This window comes from Natrix helvetica (assembly GCF_964273705.1).
Source record: "Natrix helvetica genome assembly, chromosome: 1".
NCBI classification, from domain to species: Eukaryota; Metazoa; Chordata; class Lepidosauria; order Squamata; family Natricidae; genus Natrix; species Natrix helvetica.
The window spans coordinates 113,400,764-113,414,293 of record NC_138548.1 but is presented as its reverse complement, the minus strand read 5'-3'; the positions used below and the strand labels follow the sequence as shown (position 1 = coordinate 113,414,293).

The window sequence follows — 13,530 nt, the reverse complement described above, 5'->3', positions numbered from 1 at the left end:
TCTGTGTAATCATGATATCAGATGGAAAAAGACAGTACAAGGAAGTGAGGAGACTCCTTTTGACCGCAATTGAATAGAAATGCTTGAGCATGCCATGTCTCTACAGGGAATTACATTTTTCAGCAATGATTCTTCCACATCCAGCTGATATATCATCCACTTGCAGGGGAGTGTAGCTTGATATAGTGAGAACAACTAAAGTGATTTATTCATTGATTGAACAGTGGAAGCCAGCATATGTCCATGGATACGAAGTAAAAGCGACAGAACCCAGCATGGCTTCATATTTAACAGTAGGAGCTAATTACTGAAAAAGACTCCTAATATTCAGTATTTGTATCAAGCTCAAGACTTCATTAGTTCCAGATATTCCTCTACAGCAGGTGTGTCAAACTCGCGTCGTCACATTGTTGTCACGTGATGTATCGATTCTTTCCCCCTCTTCGCTAAAATGGGGTGGGCGTGGCCAGCACATGACGCATCCGGCCCAGGGGCCGCGAGTTTGACACCCCTGCTCTACTGAGATGAAGTACTCAGTGCCAGAGGGAGGTTCAGTCTTTTCCTTACATCTCCCTCAGAGAGTGTTAGTTTGTTTCTTCAATTTCTATGGCCGCCCTTCTCCATCACTGGGCAGTGACTGAAAATATATTACATTTAAAAACTTTTTAAAGCAATACAAACAGTGAAATCAGTTAAAACATTTACAACCTCCAATTCAAGATACACAAGAGCAAGCTATTTGGCCGGTGAGCAGTATAGCCAGGAAACGGAGCCCTTGACATATTCAGCATCCCAGGCTTTGGAACATAGGCAGGTTTTTAAGGCCTTACATAAGACTAACAGGGCTGGGGCCATTCTGATCTCCGAAGGGAGGATGCTCCATAGAGTAGGGGCCACTGAGGAAAAAGCCCATCTTCTACTCCCCATTCTTTGGCTAACTGCAGCATGCACGTTCTGCTTTACTTACCGTATTTTTTGGAATATAAGACACACCTTTTTCCCTCAAAAAAGAGGCTGAAAATCTGGGTGCGTCTTATACACTGAATACAGCATTTTTTGCCTCCCGAAACCCTGCCCCCTTCACCAAAATGGCTGGGCATAGCTTGTAGAGGAGGCTTTCAGAGTGCTCCTGGGGACTGGGGAGGGCAGAAATGAAAATGGCCCATTTTTTGCTCATTTTTGCCCCCTCAGCCCCCAGGAGCACTCTATAAGCTTCCTAAAGGTTATGCATGCCATTTTTTTGGCAAAAAATGGGCCCTTTTTTGCTCCCCCCCCCAAGCACTCTATAAGGTTCCTAAGGGTTATTCAGCCCTTTTTTGAAAAAAATGGGCCATTTTTGGGAGGTTTGCAGAGTGCAAAAACTTTTTTTAAAATTTGCCTCTTCAAAACCTTGGTGCGTCTTATACTCTGGTGCATCTTATACTCCGAAAAATATGGCCGTTGATAGAGACGCTTGGAAAAAGGGGATCCCTTATGGATCCCAAGGCATCTAGGGCTTTATAATAATAATTGTATTTTTAATAGAACAGCATTTGCAAAAGGAGGTGAAGAGGGCTGACTTCAGGGCAGTTTTGTTTTTTACAAAGTACTTTTTTTTTTGGAAAAACATTGGATTCCTAAAAACTACTGATACACATTTTTCTCGTTCCCAAACTGAAATGAGACATTGTAAGCTTCCAGAAACAAAGTGAACTTGTGGGAAGAGATGCATAGCCTTGTAACTACATAATGGCAACAAAAACAAACCATTTTTGTTTTATTGTCTGGCTGGTGGGTTGCGTTGTGTACTGACCTTCTTATGAAAAGGGGCCACAAGTTGTGCATACTTGAAGGACGTCAAAGACAGGAAAAGTAATTTTGCAATTTTGGCCAACACGTCATGCAATTTTGGTTTTCTCATAACGTCTTGTTGCCTGTGTTTTTCAGTTTAAGTGCTGCGGCAGTCATAATTATACAGACTGGAGAGAAAGCTATTGGTTCGGAGTTGAAACGGAAGGAAGGAAGGTCCCGGATAGCTGCTGCAAGACGATGACCCATGCGTGTGGTAAAAGAGATCATCCTTCAAATATCTACAAAGAGGTAAAAAAATAAAGTAAAAAGAAATCAAACAAAACCGAGCCCTCTCCAGTTATTATTGTGTTACGAAAACACTGATGAGAACGTTGATTGATTATGCTCTTAGATCAATCATACCTTGGTGATTATGCATTTGAACATCATAACAACCTCCAGGTAGAATTATATCACAGTACAGGTAGTCCTCGATTTAGGATGGCTTATTTAGTGACCGTTCAAAGTTACAACGGCACTGAAAAAAGTGACTTATGAATGTTTTTCACAGTTACGACCTTTGCCGCATCCCCATGATCATGTGATCAAAATTCAGATGCTGGGCAACTGGTTCATATTCATGACCATTGCTTTGTCCCCAGATCACACAATCCCCTTTTGCGACTTTCTGACAAGCAAAGTCAATGGGGAAGCCAGATTCACTTAACATCCGGGTTACTAACTTATCAACTGCAGTGATTCACTTAGCAACTGTGACAAGAAAGGTCGTAAAATGGGACAAAACTCAGTTAAATGTCTCACTTAACCACAAATTTTGGGCTCCATTGTGGTCGTAACGTGAAGACTATCTGTATTTATCTTGATTATATTGTTCTAGAGAAGTAAACGTAAGCAAATAGATACTTACATTCCTTAGCAGGACTGCCCTACTCTACTTGGCACACAAGGCCAAGAAGTTTAACCTAGCTGGCAGCTGCACCTCTCTGATCTTCACTAAGCCAGTATTATTAGTATTTGAAGGGAACACCAACAGGGAAGGCCAGGACTATATGCTAGAAATGGAGAAACATTCTGGAAGAAAACAGTAACCTACTTTTGTTATTAAGAAAACAAATGGGAATATCCAAAACTGAATTTGCCCTAAATAGTATTTTTCTTCTGTTTTATTGTGCATATAAGCTTTTCAGCATGAAGAGTAGAGAAGTATATATATATTTTAAAGTGCCCATTTCTACTCCAATTCTTTAGAATTGATTTAAGTGCAAAATTCCATTTTTTCACCGAGCTGGTTGATGCTTTCAGCCTCTAGGATACTTTGCTGGATGATGATGAAGCAGTCCCTTTCAGTGGGGCTCAGGGGAGGATTAAGGGATATGAAGGCACATGAATAACTTCTGCAACTAAGCTTGTTTTGGTCATGCAGAGGCAGACCAAACTCTGCCTCAGGGCACAACTGCTGACTGCTGTATCTGGGGGACCTTTTTTTTAGCCCCTTATCTAAAATGTTGTGGAAGAGAGGCTCTTCTGAAAGAAAATTCCATCACATTTATCTGAAGTTTCCCTATATTTTTCCCTGCGTATTTCCCCTCTCTTTTTATCTTTGTTTTTAAATTTCCCTTCTATCATTGCTGCTCTATAATTAAAAAAAATTACTAAGAGGGCTGGGCTACTTTTAAAGACTAGCCAGTTTATTATTGTATAAGCTTTCATGGATTGCAAGTTACTTCTCCCAATTCACGAAAGTTTAGATGGTAGTAATAATAAAATGGGTTATTTTTAAGTTGTCACAAGGCACTGGCTTATTTTTGCTCCAAATGCTCAACAGAGCAACTCCACACAAATAAGTAAATACGTGATGTTCCCAAAGACTTAGAAACAATAACGAACCATTTCCTCTTGATGAGATTTCCTTCCAGCCAGTATTTGAATCTGACCTGCCATAAATAGTTTGAGAAACGCTACTTTGGCGGTTATACTACTTAATTTATTCCTCTGCAGTTGTATAGCCCCGGGAGGCAATTGATAGGGAGGTTAAGGTGGAAAGGGGCAATTCATGACTCCTGTCATAAACATAATCACTTGTTTTTATCTCTGCAAGAATTAGATTGTAAAAAAAACATGAGGTTAAATAGCCAGTGGGTTTGAGGGCATCTAGCAGCTACATGGCCGAAGAAGGATCTGACCTTAGATCGTCTCAGCATATTTCCTGCTGGCTCAGTTTTAAAATCATGGGACGTATCTTATATCACTAGTGGGGTGTATGGGTGTGAAATGAATAGAGAATGTTCGAACATTCCCCAGTTGTCTGTAAAAAAATAATATATGCTGGGAGTACAATACGCAACCACTTATCCTGATAATATTTCTATGTCTGCAAGATCTTGGAAGATCTGAGGGAGAAGCAGGCAAGACATCAAATGTAATATTTTCCAGAAATGCTAGGCTTTGCTGATCCCAAATTATGTATCAAGCTTTGTTAGGGTTACATGAAAAAGTGCTGTTGAGTTTTTCCAAACCCAGTCCCTTAGATTTTGAAGCCATGGTGTTTTCCTTCTGCCTGGATTTCATTTGCCTTCCATCTTTCCTTGGAGGATTAAGTGAAGTATGCCGTATTTTTCTGGGTGTCACATCACATGTCCAAAATATTCTAACTTTCATGGTTTTGATGATTTCCCTTGGCTTTCTCCCAATACTCCTCGCTGAACCTCCTTAAAAACTTACTCGATACAAGGCTGCGTAGCTTATCAGAAGATGGGGATGATTCTCAAGCTGATGACAGTTTTGCCACAAGTATCAACCTGTGTTTTACCTCATCCATTCCTATAGTTTGTGCCTTGAAGGATGTGACGTCGTACAGCATGAGAAGATAAAACCAGCTTAAGAAGATAGGTATGAAAAGTAACATCATCTCAATGTTTCGTTCCCAGGGTGGCTGTATCACTAAACTGGGGAACTTCATCCAGGAACACCTGATCATTATTGGAGCGGTGGGACTCAGCATTGCATTTGTACAGGTATGTAACCAGCGAAGACTGAATTATGCCTGCTCAGAGTTTTGACAGGCCAGTTGGAAAGCCAACTTTGCAGTGGTGGTTGGTAATTGGAAGGCTGTAACCAAAATTGATACTATAAGAGGCTCAGTGTTCCAGTTAATTGAAGTTAGGAGTAAGAGGTTTTTACTAAACTAGAACCTTGCTGAAGATTGCATGGTAATAAAAAGAAATCTTACTTATTCACCTGCCTTAGAAATAAACCTGAATAAAAACTACTTCTCAAGTACCATCTTTCCTAATTAATTTGATAAAATTCCAAGGAGAAGCTAACATGGAATCTTATATTTCTCTCAAAGCTATTTTTTTTAAGCCTAAGTAAAAAAAATTCAGAATGACAGTCAATGTAGAGTTCTGTCATTATGTGTGTCATAAAACCAAGATTTAAGTGATGGAAAGCTTATAGACCTATTATGTTGTGTTAATTTTACAGTTTTATTATGGTTTTGGTGTTGTTTTTCATTTTTTTTATTGGAGCTACCCAGAACTGGACATAAGATGAGAGGCTATATAAATGTTTTGAATAAATAAATATTTTTAAATATTTTAAATAAATGAACCTCAGGATTCATTGTGGCTTTTATGTGTACCTCAACTAAAGCAGTATATGTTGTTAATAAGTTGTTTTCATCCATCATGGCTATCACCTTTGTTTTTAGAGTTTGTGGGGCCAAAATGTAATGAATTATGGGTATTTATTTATTTAAAATATTTATATAGCCCTCCCATCTTATGTCCAACGTTGGGTGGTTCCAATCAAAAGTGAAAACAACATAAAAACCATAATAAAGCTGTAAAATTAAAAACTGCATTAAAAATATTTTTAAAAACCCAGCACCAAAATAAATGATAGATCATGATTTTGTAGGTAAATACAAACAAACAAATTCCTGTCAGAAATAACTTTAAAATGTTGAAACAATTGTTATTTTCTATATCTTCGCCCAGGCCACCTCCTCCCTCCCCCGCCAGTCATACATAAAGGTGTTGACCTGAACTTAACTTTATATTTTTACAACAGCAGATCGTTTAAGCTGAAACCTCATCTTACTTTACACTATATATGTGCTGGAATGTTCTCACCCTTGTGTCTTTTTTTGAAATCGAGTATTTCTGGATCCTGAAGATTTGTGGCTGTCATTTACTTTTGGAGGCTGTGTGTTCCTCCAGGGCAAAGAACTCATGAAAAAACCCTGCAAAGATCTTATCCCCGCTTTAAAAAGAAAAAAAGAAAAAGCCAGCCAGTATTTAAAGGAGGATAATTGGCTCTGAAGACCTACACTCTCTCTTACCATCTAGATATTTCCCTGCCTAAAGAGGATTTCTACTGTGTATGAATAGCTATGTGATTTCATGTTGTTTCGATGCTGGGTTAAAAATGATACAGGCAGCCCTATTTATGGATTGGAATCTGTTTTTCAATCTAGACCTCAATGAAAAACAGAGACACACTTGAATTTTTGAATTGTTTTAAATTGCATTTTGTTAAATGTGCAAATGAAGGTTCCAGTAATGTATTTTTTTTCCTTTTTCAGGTTGTGTGTGGTGTTTTTTTTTTTGGGGGGGGGGTGTATTTTTCTGCAAATGTGAAAATTTATAGAGCAGTCAAACACCGCCCTCTGGTGTTAATATAGCACAACAACAAATCAATTTGCAAACCCCCGAGGAAGGAAAAGGTTTTGAACAGCTTCTTACAAATTCCCCTCATCAGAGGTGTAACCCACTGTGATAATTACATCCAGTGTCTGGGAAATTAGTAGTTTTCCATCATTGGGTATCTCCTCCCTGCACATTTCAAATAACTTTGGAGAGTGTTCGTTTTTTGTTTGTAGTAAAAAAAAAGGAAGCCTGCTGTGAAAATGCTGGAGAGAGCCCCATTCTTCTAAGAACAGTACAGTTCACTTGAGAATGTTTGTTAAATTGGACCTGCATGCTATGATGTAATCCAGGTTTTGCTTTCTTACAGTGCCATAGAAAGAAATGTCCCTATGCATAATATATTGATCGTCTTAAAAGCTCATTGCTATCCTATTCAGTTACCCCATGACCTACCAAGAGAAAATCTCCAGTTCCTTTTTCTTGGTCCACCTAAATGCATCCTCAGCATTTCTGATTATAGGATACTGTTCGATTTAAATTTATTTTATTTATTAAATTTTTATGCCCTCCATTTCACTGATAAAGCGACTCTGGGTGGCTTATGAATGATAAAAAAGATAAATAGAAAAACAAAAATTTGAAAGTTTATAAGAACTAAGACCAGACTTATAAGAGAAAAGACCAAGAGACCAATGGTACACAGGTGAAATATTCTTACCCTGTTAACCATCTCCAGCAATCAGCACCCCCATTAAACTGTTGGCCTGGGAATTCTGGGAGTTAACATTGAAATCTTTATTTGCAATCATACCCTGTTTCCCCGAAAATAAAACCTCCATGGATAATAAGCCCAATCGGCCTTTTGAGCGCATGCGCTAAAATAAGCCCTCCCCCGAAAATAAGCTTTCCCTGAAAACATAGCAGCAGCTCGCCGCTCCTGCATCTCAAAAATAATAAGACCTCCCCGAAAACAAGGCCAAGTGCTTATTTTGGGGGTAAAAAAAATAAGACCCTGTCTTATTTTTGGGGAAACACAGTAGATTTCAGCAAAATTAATATAAAATTGCAGCAATCCATGCCATTCTGGGAATCAAAATCTACAGATCTTAACATTGCTAAATTTGAGAAACAGTGATTTAAATCAGGAGCCAGTTTGGCCTAGTGGTTAAGGTACCAGGCTCGAAAGCAGGAGGCTGTCATTTCAAATCCTGCCTTAGCCATGAAAGTCAGCTGGGGTGATTTTGGACCAATCACTCTCTCTCAGTCCAACATAACTTACAGGGTGGCTGTTTTGGGGAAAATAGGAGGAAGGTGGTTTGTTGGCTATGTTCACCTCTAGTTATCTACAAAAATAATAAAGGCAGGTAATAAACAAAACAAATAAACTACATGGATCCACATATGTTCTGGCTTAATATTATAGCCCTCCTCTTACTTACCTCTATTCTCTTTGTCTCCTAGATATTTGGGATGTGCTTTACTTGCTGTCTGTATAATAGCTTGAAGTTAGAGCCTTACTAAGAGCTCATGGATCACCCACCTATTCAATTCCTCCACTTTCCAGCCCATCACCCTGACCATCTCTACAACAGCACAGAACTATCAGCCTTTCCAGGACTTTGCTGCTTCAAGGAATTTATTCTGGGATCATCCAGTGCCTCTGCCAGAAATAATAGTCCTCCTTGAGTCAGTAAGGAGGGAATTCAGTGCTTAACTAAGTCATTTCTCTCTCTCTCACTCCAATGTAATGGAGGTATAGAATGCATTCTGGTTGAATTCTTTACGAGCACACAATCTGAAAGAGATCCTCAGAGCTCCCAAGGACATGGTGCCTTTGTCTTTTCTCAAACCATCAATCAAGGTCTTTGAGCTCTGAGATATGATAACTAAACATTGTGTGCGTGCAGTAGATGCTTCTTCCTTTTCCTAAATACAGTGCCTATATGGAAGTTTTCATGACATCTTACCCAAGAGGATAGCTCTATCTGTCAAAAGATACTCCTACTGGAAATTTTTTCCTCCTAATCGCCTTAGAGGATGGATGAATAAGGTACCCTGCATATTTTTCCCTTCAAGGAATATTTTTGACCTGGAGAAGAATATGTGTTTCTCAAACCAAGTGAACTTATTTTGTTCATGCAATTAGAAATTTTGGACTTAAAAAATAAGAATCAAAAGCTGATTTCCTGCTTGAGGAAGACTATTGAGATAATCCTACTTTGTGGTATGCATTAGTAACTCTTCATAAAATTAGATCCATTTCCAGAATGATATCTCTTTTCATTGGGGAAAAATATATACTATCAAGTTTGAAGATTGATATGAAAGTCTCATTTACCAGCCAGGTATGATCTGATAGGAAGAGATTCAAACTTTTGATCACCTTACGTTGTGAGTGAAATTCATTAAGAAAAAAATGTTGAGGCTGTGGTACCTTTCTAAAAAGTGATCATTAAAAATTGATCAGCAAAACAGAAAAGTGATCACTACCTCTTTGCAGTCATCGCAATACTCCATCTGGTGCTGTTGAGGAGGCTGACCAGGCACTGGCTCCCATCACTGGATTTATTAGAATTCCCAAGAATTCATCCACATTCATCCAATTCCTAGAGAAGATGCCTATCCTTTATAGTTCTCCAGGGTCCACTTGGTATATCCATTGCTAGAACATTTCTTGCCCCTTCCTACATCCCATTTTGGGTTTCAGGTATAAAGATCTTTAGTTAATGCTCGTTTATCCCTCAGCCACAGCAGTGGGAATTCGACAGTGCTTTTTTAAATTGTTCACTATGGATTGTTGTTCCTCCCATCCCCGGCCATTAGCCCTTGCCATTTGGGTTTTATGGGAAATGCAGTCCGTAGTCCTAGTGGGCCACCAGATTACCTATGCCTGGTTAACAGACTACTTGCCTGTAAGTTCTGATGCTTTGGAGCCTTCTAGGGAAACTGGTGCGTGATTTACTTGGAGGCTGTTAGTACCATTTTCCTTCCCCCCCCCTCTCTTCCCTTATTGGTTCTTTTGACAGAATTGGCAGCAAGGGAAGTCACATGATCTGAATCATTTTCCCCCAGCCAGGACCAATCCACTTTGAGTGACCATATTCCCTACCCCACCACATTCATTCATTCTCTCAGAGAAATGAAAGGTGGAGGAAAGTATTTTTTAAACTCTCTCTCTCTTCTTTCTCTCCCCTTTTGTAGAACCTTACTGCAAACACCTAACATTAACTCACACTGTTCTGAAACATCCATGATGTTGTTTTGAGTCCAAGAGATGAATGCTCAGAAGGCAAATGGGAAGATGAGAAGACAGATCGTCTTCTGTGTAAATGTTCACACAGGAGTTGGGGGGTGGGGAAACTATTTTCACTGTAAAGGTTGACAGGTCTTAAATTATTGACAGAAATTCATTTCTAGAATTAGGGGTGAATTATTTCTTGAATATGACATGGTGTGTTCCTTGAGAAATGGGTTATTAACTAAACTACTGCTATGATAGCTTGAAATGACGTTTGACTACTGAAATGTACACGCACATTGGCTAGCTTTCTTTTTCCCTTCTTTCTGGGAGTCATATAGTGCCGTGGTATAAACAGACCAGATATGCTGATTGGTAAGCTGTGTCTGCTCTTTTTTAATATATATATATATATGTATATATTAACCATGCTTAAATGCAGTTATGTTGCTGGCCAATAAAGTTAAATGTGTCTTTATTTGTCTTGTGTAATGCTGAACTGACCTCTTATACAGAGCAACACATCTTCCTAGGATGAAGTCTGGGCAGAAGGGAAGTTCTTAACTTTCCTGCTGTCCAGGACCTTCCTTAGCTCAAATAGAATTGTCTTCTGGGCTAATAAAAACAGATTCTACTGCTACCCCCTGCTCAAGTATTTCAGAAATTCAGCTAATTTCCTCTTCTGAAATAATATCTGTATTAAAATGTTTTTCGCAATCATTAGAGCAAGTCAGGTCCCACTTTTATGTGATGGAGCAGAGTCTAACCATCGGTTGTTGCAGTGAATTTGTAATGTTGCCAGTGGGTGTGTCTAAATACCCGGTGACCTTGGATAATCTCATAAAGGTTGGCCTTGGATGGGAGAGCGCCAGAAAAAAAAAATGTAGCCGGAACTGGGAAGTAATCAATGCTAGAAGAAGGTAATGGCAAATTACTTCTCTGTTGTTCCCAAGAAAGTCGCATGAATTTGTCCTTGAATCAACATGAGTTGACTTTATCTGAGGTACGTAATGTTCTTTCCAGCCTGAAAGTTGTGCCTGCCTTTGAACAGGAGGCTTGGGGAGCTGTGATTAAAAAGAAGTGGGATCAAGATTAAAAATGCATATTTTAGTAATTTTAAAATGATTAATATCATTCCAATTTGATGACTACCCAGTCCAATTTTTTAAAAGGATGCACTATGGTCCTGCAACTTGGGATGCGCACCTCTGTTTTATAGACTCTGCAGGGAATTATTCAGGGATTACGATTGGGACTAACATCTCGGTTGCTAAGCGACCATGACTATACATTAACTTTCCTTTTTCCTGCCCTTTCACTTTCCTGTCCATTGGAATCCTCACCCAAGCACTGGGATAATTAGCAAGAAGAGAATTTATGTTCATATTTACTTTCATTGGAAAGGAAGGGATTGCAAAAGAATTTAAGGAGGCACACAGTGGAGAATGCACATAAAAAGAAATGTGTTAGCATTGGCTGTTAGCTCTAGGCAGAAATGTGAGTGAAATCTTGTCAGTTACAGGCAGCAGTTGGGAGCCAGTGAATTAAGATTACAGAGCTGGGTTTGCTAATCTGTGGCTATCATCTTTTGGGGAAGCACTGCAATGTAGAGGAAAACAGCTCAGGGAGAGATTGCTTATTGAAACAAACTCTGTGGGGGAGGGGGAAAGCAAAAATGAGTCAGGCATAGGACAATGCAAATGAACTGACTCTAATGGCAAACATGATAGAGAGATGCTGTGAAGGTCATAAATGCACACCTTGATTTCATCACCATAACTTAAAAGCAGTCGAATGAGGCAGTCAGTAAACAAGGTCTTCCTGTAATTTCTCCAGTCAAAAGCTGACCGATTGCATTTTTTTTCTTTATTGCCCCGACTAGAATTCTATTACATCAAATTGTGTTTTTCTGGAGCAATTTGAGATTTCAAATAAAGCTAATTTGGTAATTCAAACAGAAGCACAGAAGTTCTTGTTTAAACCAGTGGTTCTCAACTTCTTTGAATCGACCACACAATCTCAAGTGCAGCAGTAGTTCTGTGACACACCAGAAAATTATTAATTCTATATATGTAGTTTTAAACATGTAAGACATGGTTTGAGGGAGAGTAATACAATTTTTAAAAAATATCTGCACTGAATTGAATATACGGTTTATACAGAATATGGTACATAATGCCAAAAAATATTGAAAAAATAAGATGAAAATCCTGTAGCACACTGGAGACAACAAGCCCATGGCACATCTGATTGAGAACCCCTGCTTTGGAATCAAATAGAAACATGGGACTTACTTCTTAGTAAACATAGTTTTATTGTTGCAGTGTTTTTGTTTATGAAAAATCCTTAATGGAAGTGTCAAGTGTTCCAAATATCATCCAGAAATAAATCAGAGTCCAAGGCAGAACTATCCTTAAACTTCCAATTTAATAAGAGAGACATGTTGGTACATCTGTGGCAACCCGAATCTAAAAGTTTCGTGGGATTTCCACCCAGTTGAAAGTTCATGATCTTGTCCCCACACACCCACAAATCCATCACATGGCCCAATCTTCCTCTGCCACGCTGGCATTTCCACCCATCTAGTTCCGGTCAGGTGCAGAGGTGCGGAGACAAAAAATGACCTTGGGCTTCTAGAAAGGAATGACGACAACACATTCTACAATTCTACTCTTTACTATTCCCCCTCCCAATTACTACACTAATGAAACAGCATAGTAAAATAATAGAGTGTGTGGCAGGCCAAAGATCCTAAAAGGAATATAACTGTAGGCCTGACAGGAAGTAGGAAAGAACAAGCTCGTATCAAAGCATGAAAAAAGTAATTGGAGGACCCTTGCATTCTTTCTAGATTTTGAAACTTCTTATTGCACGAGTGTCTATGGAGATTCTTAGTCATTCAGGTCATGGTTGTCCTAAAGGTGCTCTCCCCCATCCAGTGAGAGCTGAAGAAGCTTCTTGGATGAGAAGATAAACATTTCTAAAAACCCTAGAAAGTCCTATTGCATGAGTGCAAAATGATCCATGGAATGCGAGGCTAACCCAAGATATGCCCTTATTAAAGGCCCCCAAAGGTATTCAATAGGATGCCTGAGGTTTCCACTCTGCAGTTATGATATCAATCTCTGCTTTATACAGGGTGAATCAATTTTCCAGCGACAAAATACTGTAGTTGGATAATGGAGGAAAATGAGTGAATTTATTCAGCATTTCAAGTTGGTTGTTTCTATCATAGGCCTTCTGTTCTCCGTGAAATTTAAAAGCCCAGGCAATGGGAAATAGAAATAACGATTGGAATCCTCATGAAAACCTAAGATCAATAACATTTCAAAATGTTTTTGTTCTGCTTTTCAGCAACTCGGTGGTAGCAAAGGGGTCCTCCGTGGATACATCAATAAGAATGTCTTTCTGTTTTTCATGTGGACGTAACTCCATAACCTCCTGAGCCAGGATTTCATTAAGCCATTGATGTTAAAGATCACATCATTCACATGTAGTATATAAAGATCTGGAAGCATAAAGAAGAACTAAAAGCCTCCAAGGGAGATTCATGTCCAAACTCCTGATGTTGTACATTGCACTGTAGTGACAACCAGAGCACTTGTTCAATACCATATAAAAGACATTCGTTATCAGGTTTCAATTAAAAGAGTAAAATGAACAACTCCAAAGACTACCATGTACACCATTTGTTGCTCCTGAGGGGAGAAAGAAAACCCCATGGACCTTTATTATATTTATTTACTGATTTTCCTTGAGCGGTTTAAATTGCGTGCGTTAAAAAACGGGTTATTCTCACAGTATGTTGAAGTGGTTTGTTGGAGAGCGAGTGACTGACTCAGAGGTAGTAGA

General features: G+C 39.0%; 1 protein-coding gene across 3 annotated transcripts in view; it reads left to right on the top strand.

Annotated features, from left to right (window-relative positions):
* CD151 (CD151 molecule (Raph blood group)) overlaps positions 1-10,156 on the top strand; it is a 53,849-nt gene extending 43,693 nt beyond the window's left edge. For all 3 annotated transcript variants that reach the window (XM_081937051.1, XM_081937052.1, XM_081937053.1), the window contains exons 6-8: positions 1,927-2,079; positions 4,719-4,805; positions 7,902-10,156. In XM_081937051.1, the coding sequence (XP_081793177.1) occupies positions 1,927-2,079; positions 4,719-4,805; positions 7,902-7,961 (300 nt within the window). In that variant the 3' untranslated portion in view covers positions 7,962-10,156. The remainder of the gene's footprint in view (positions 1-1,926; positions 2,080-4,718; positions 4,806-7,901) is intronic.
* The last annotated feature ends 3,374 nt before the right edge of the window (positions 10,157-13,530 follow it).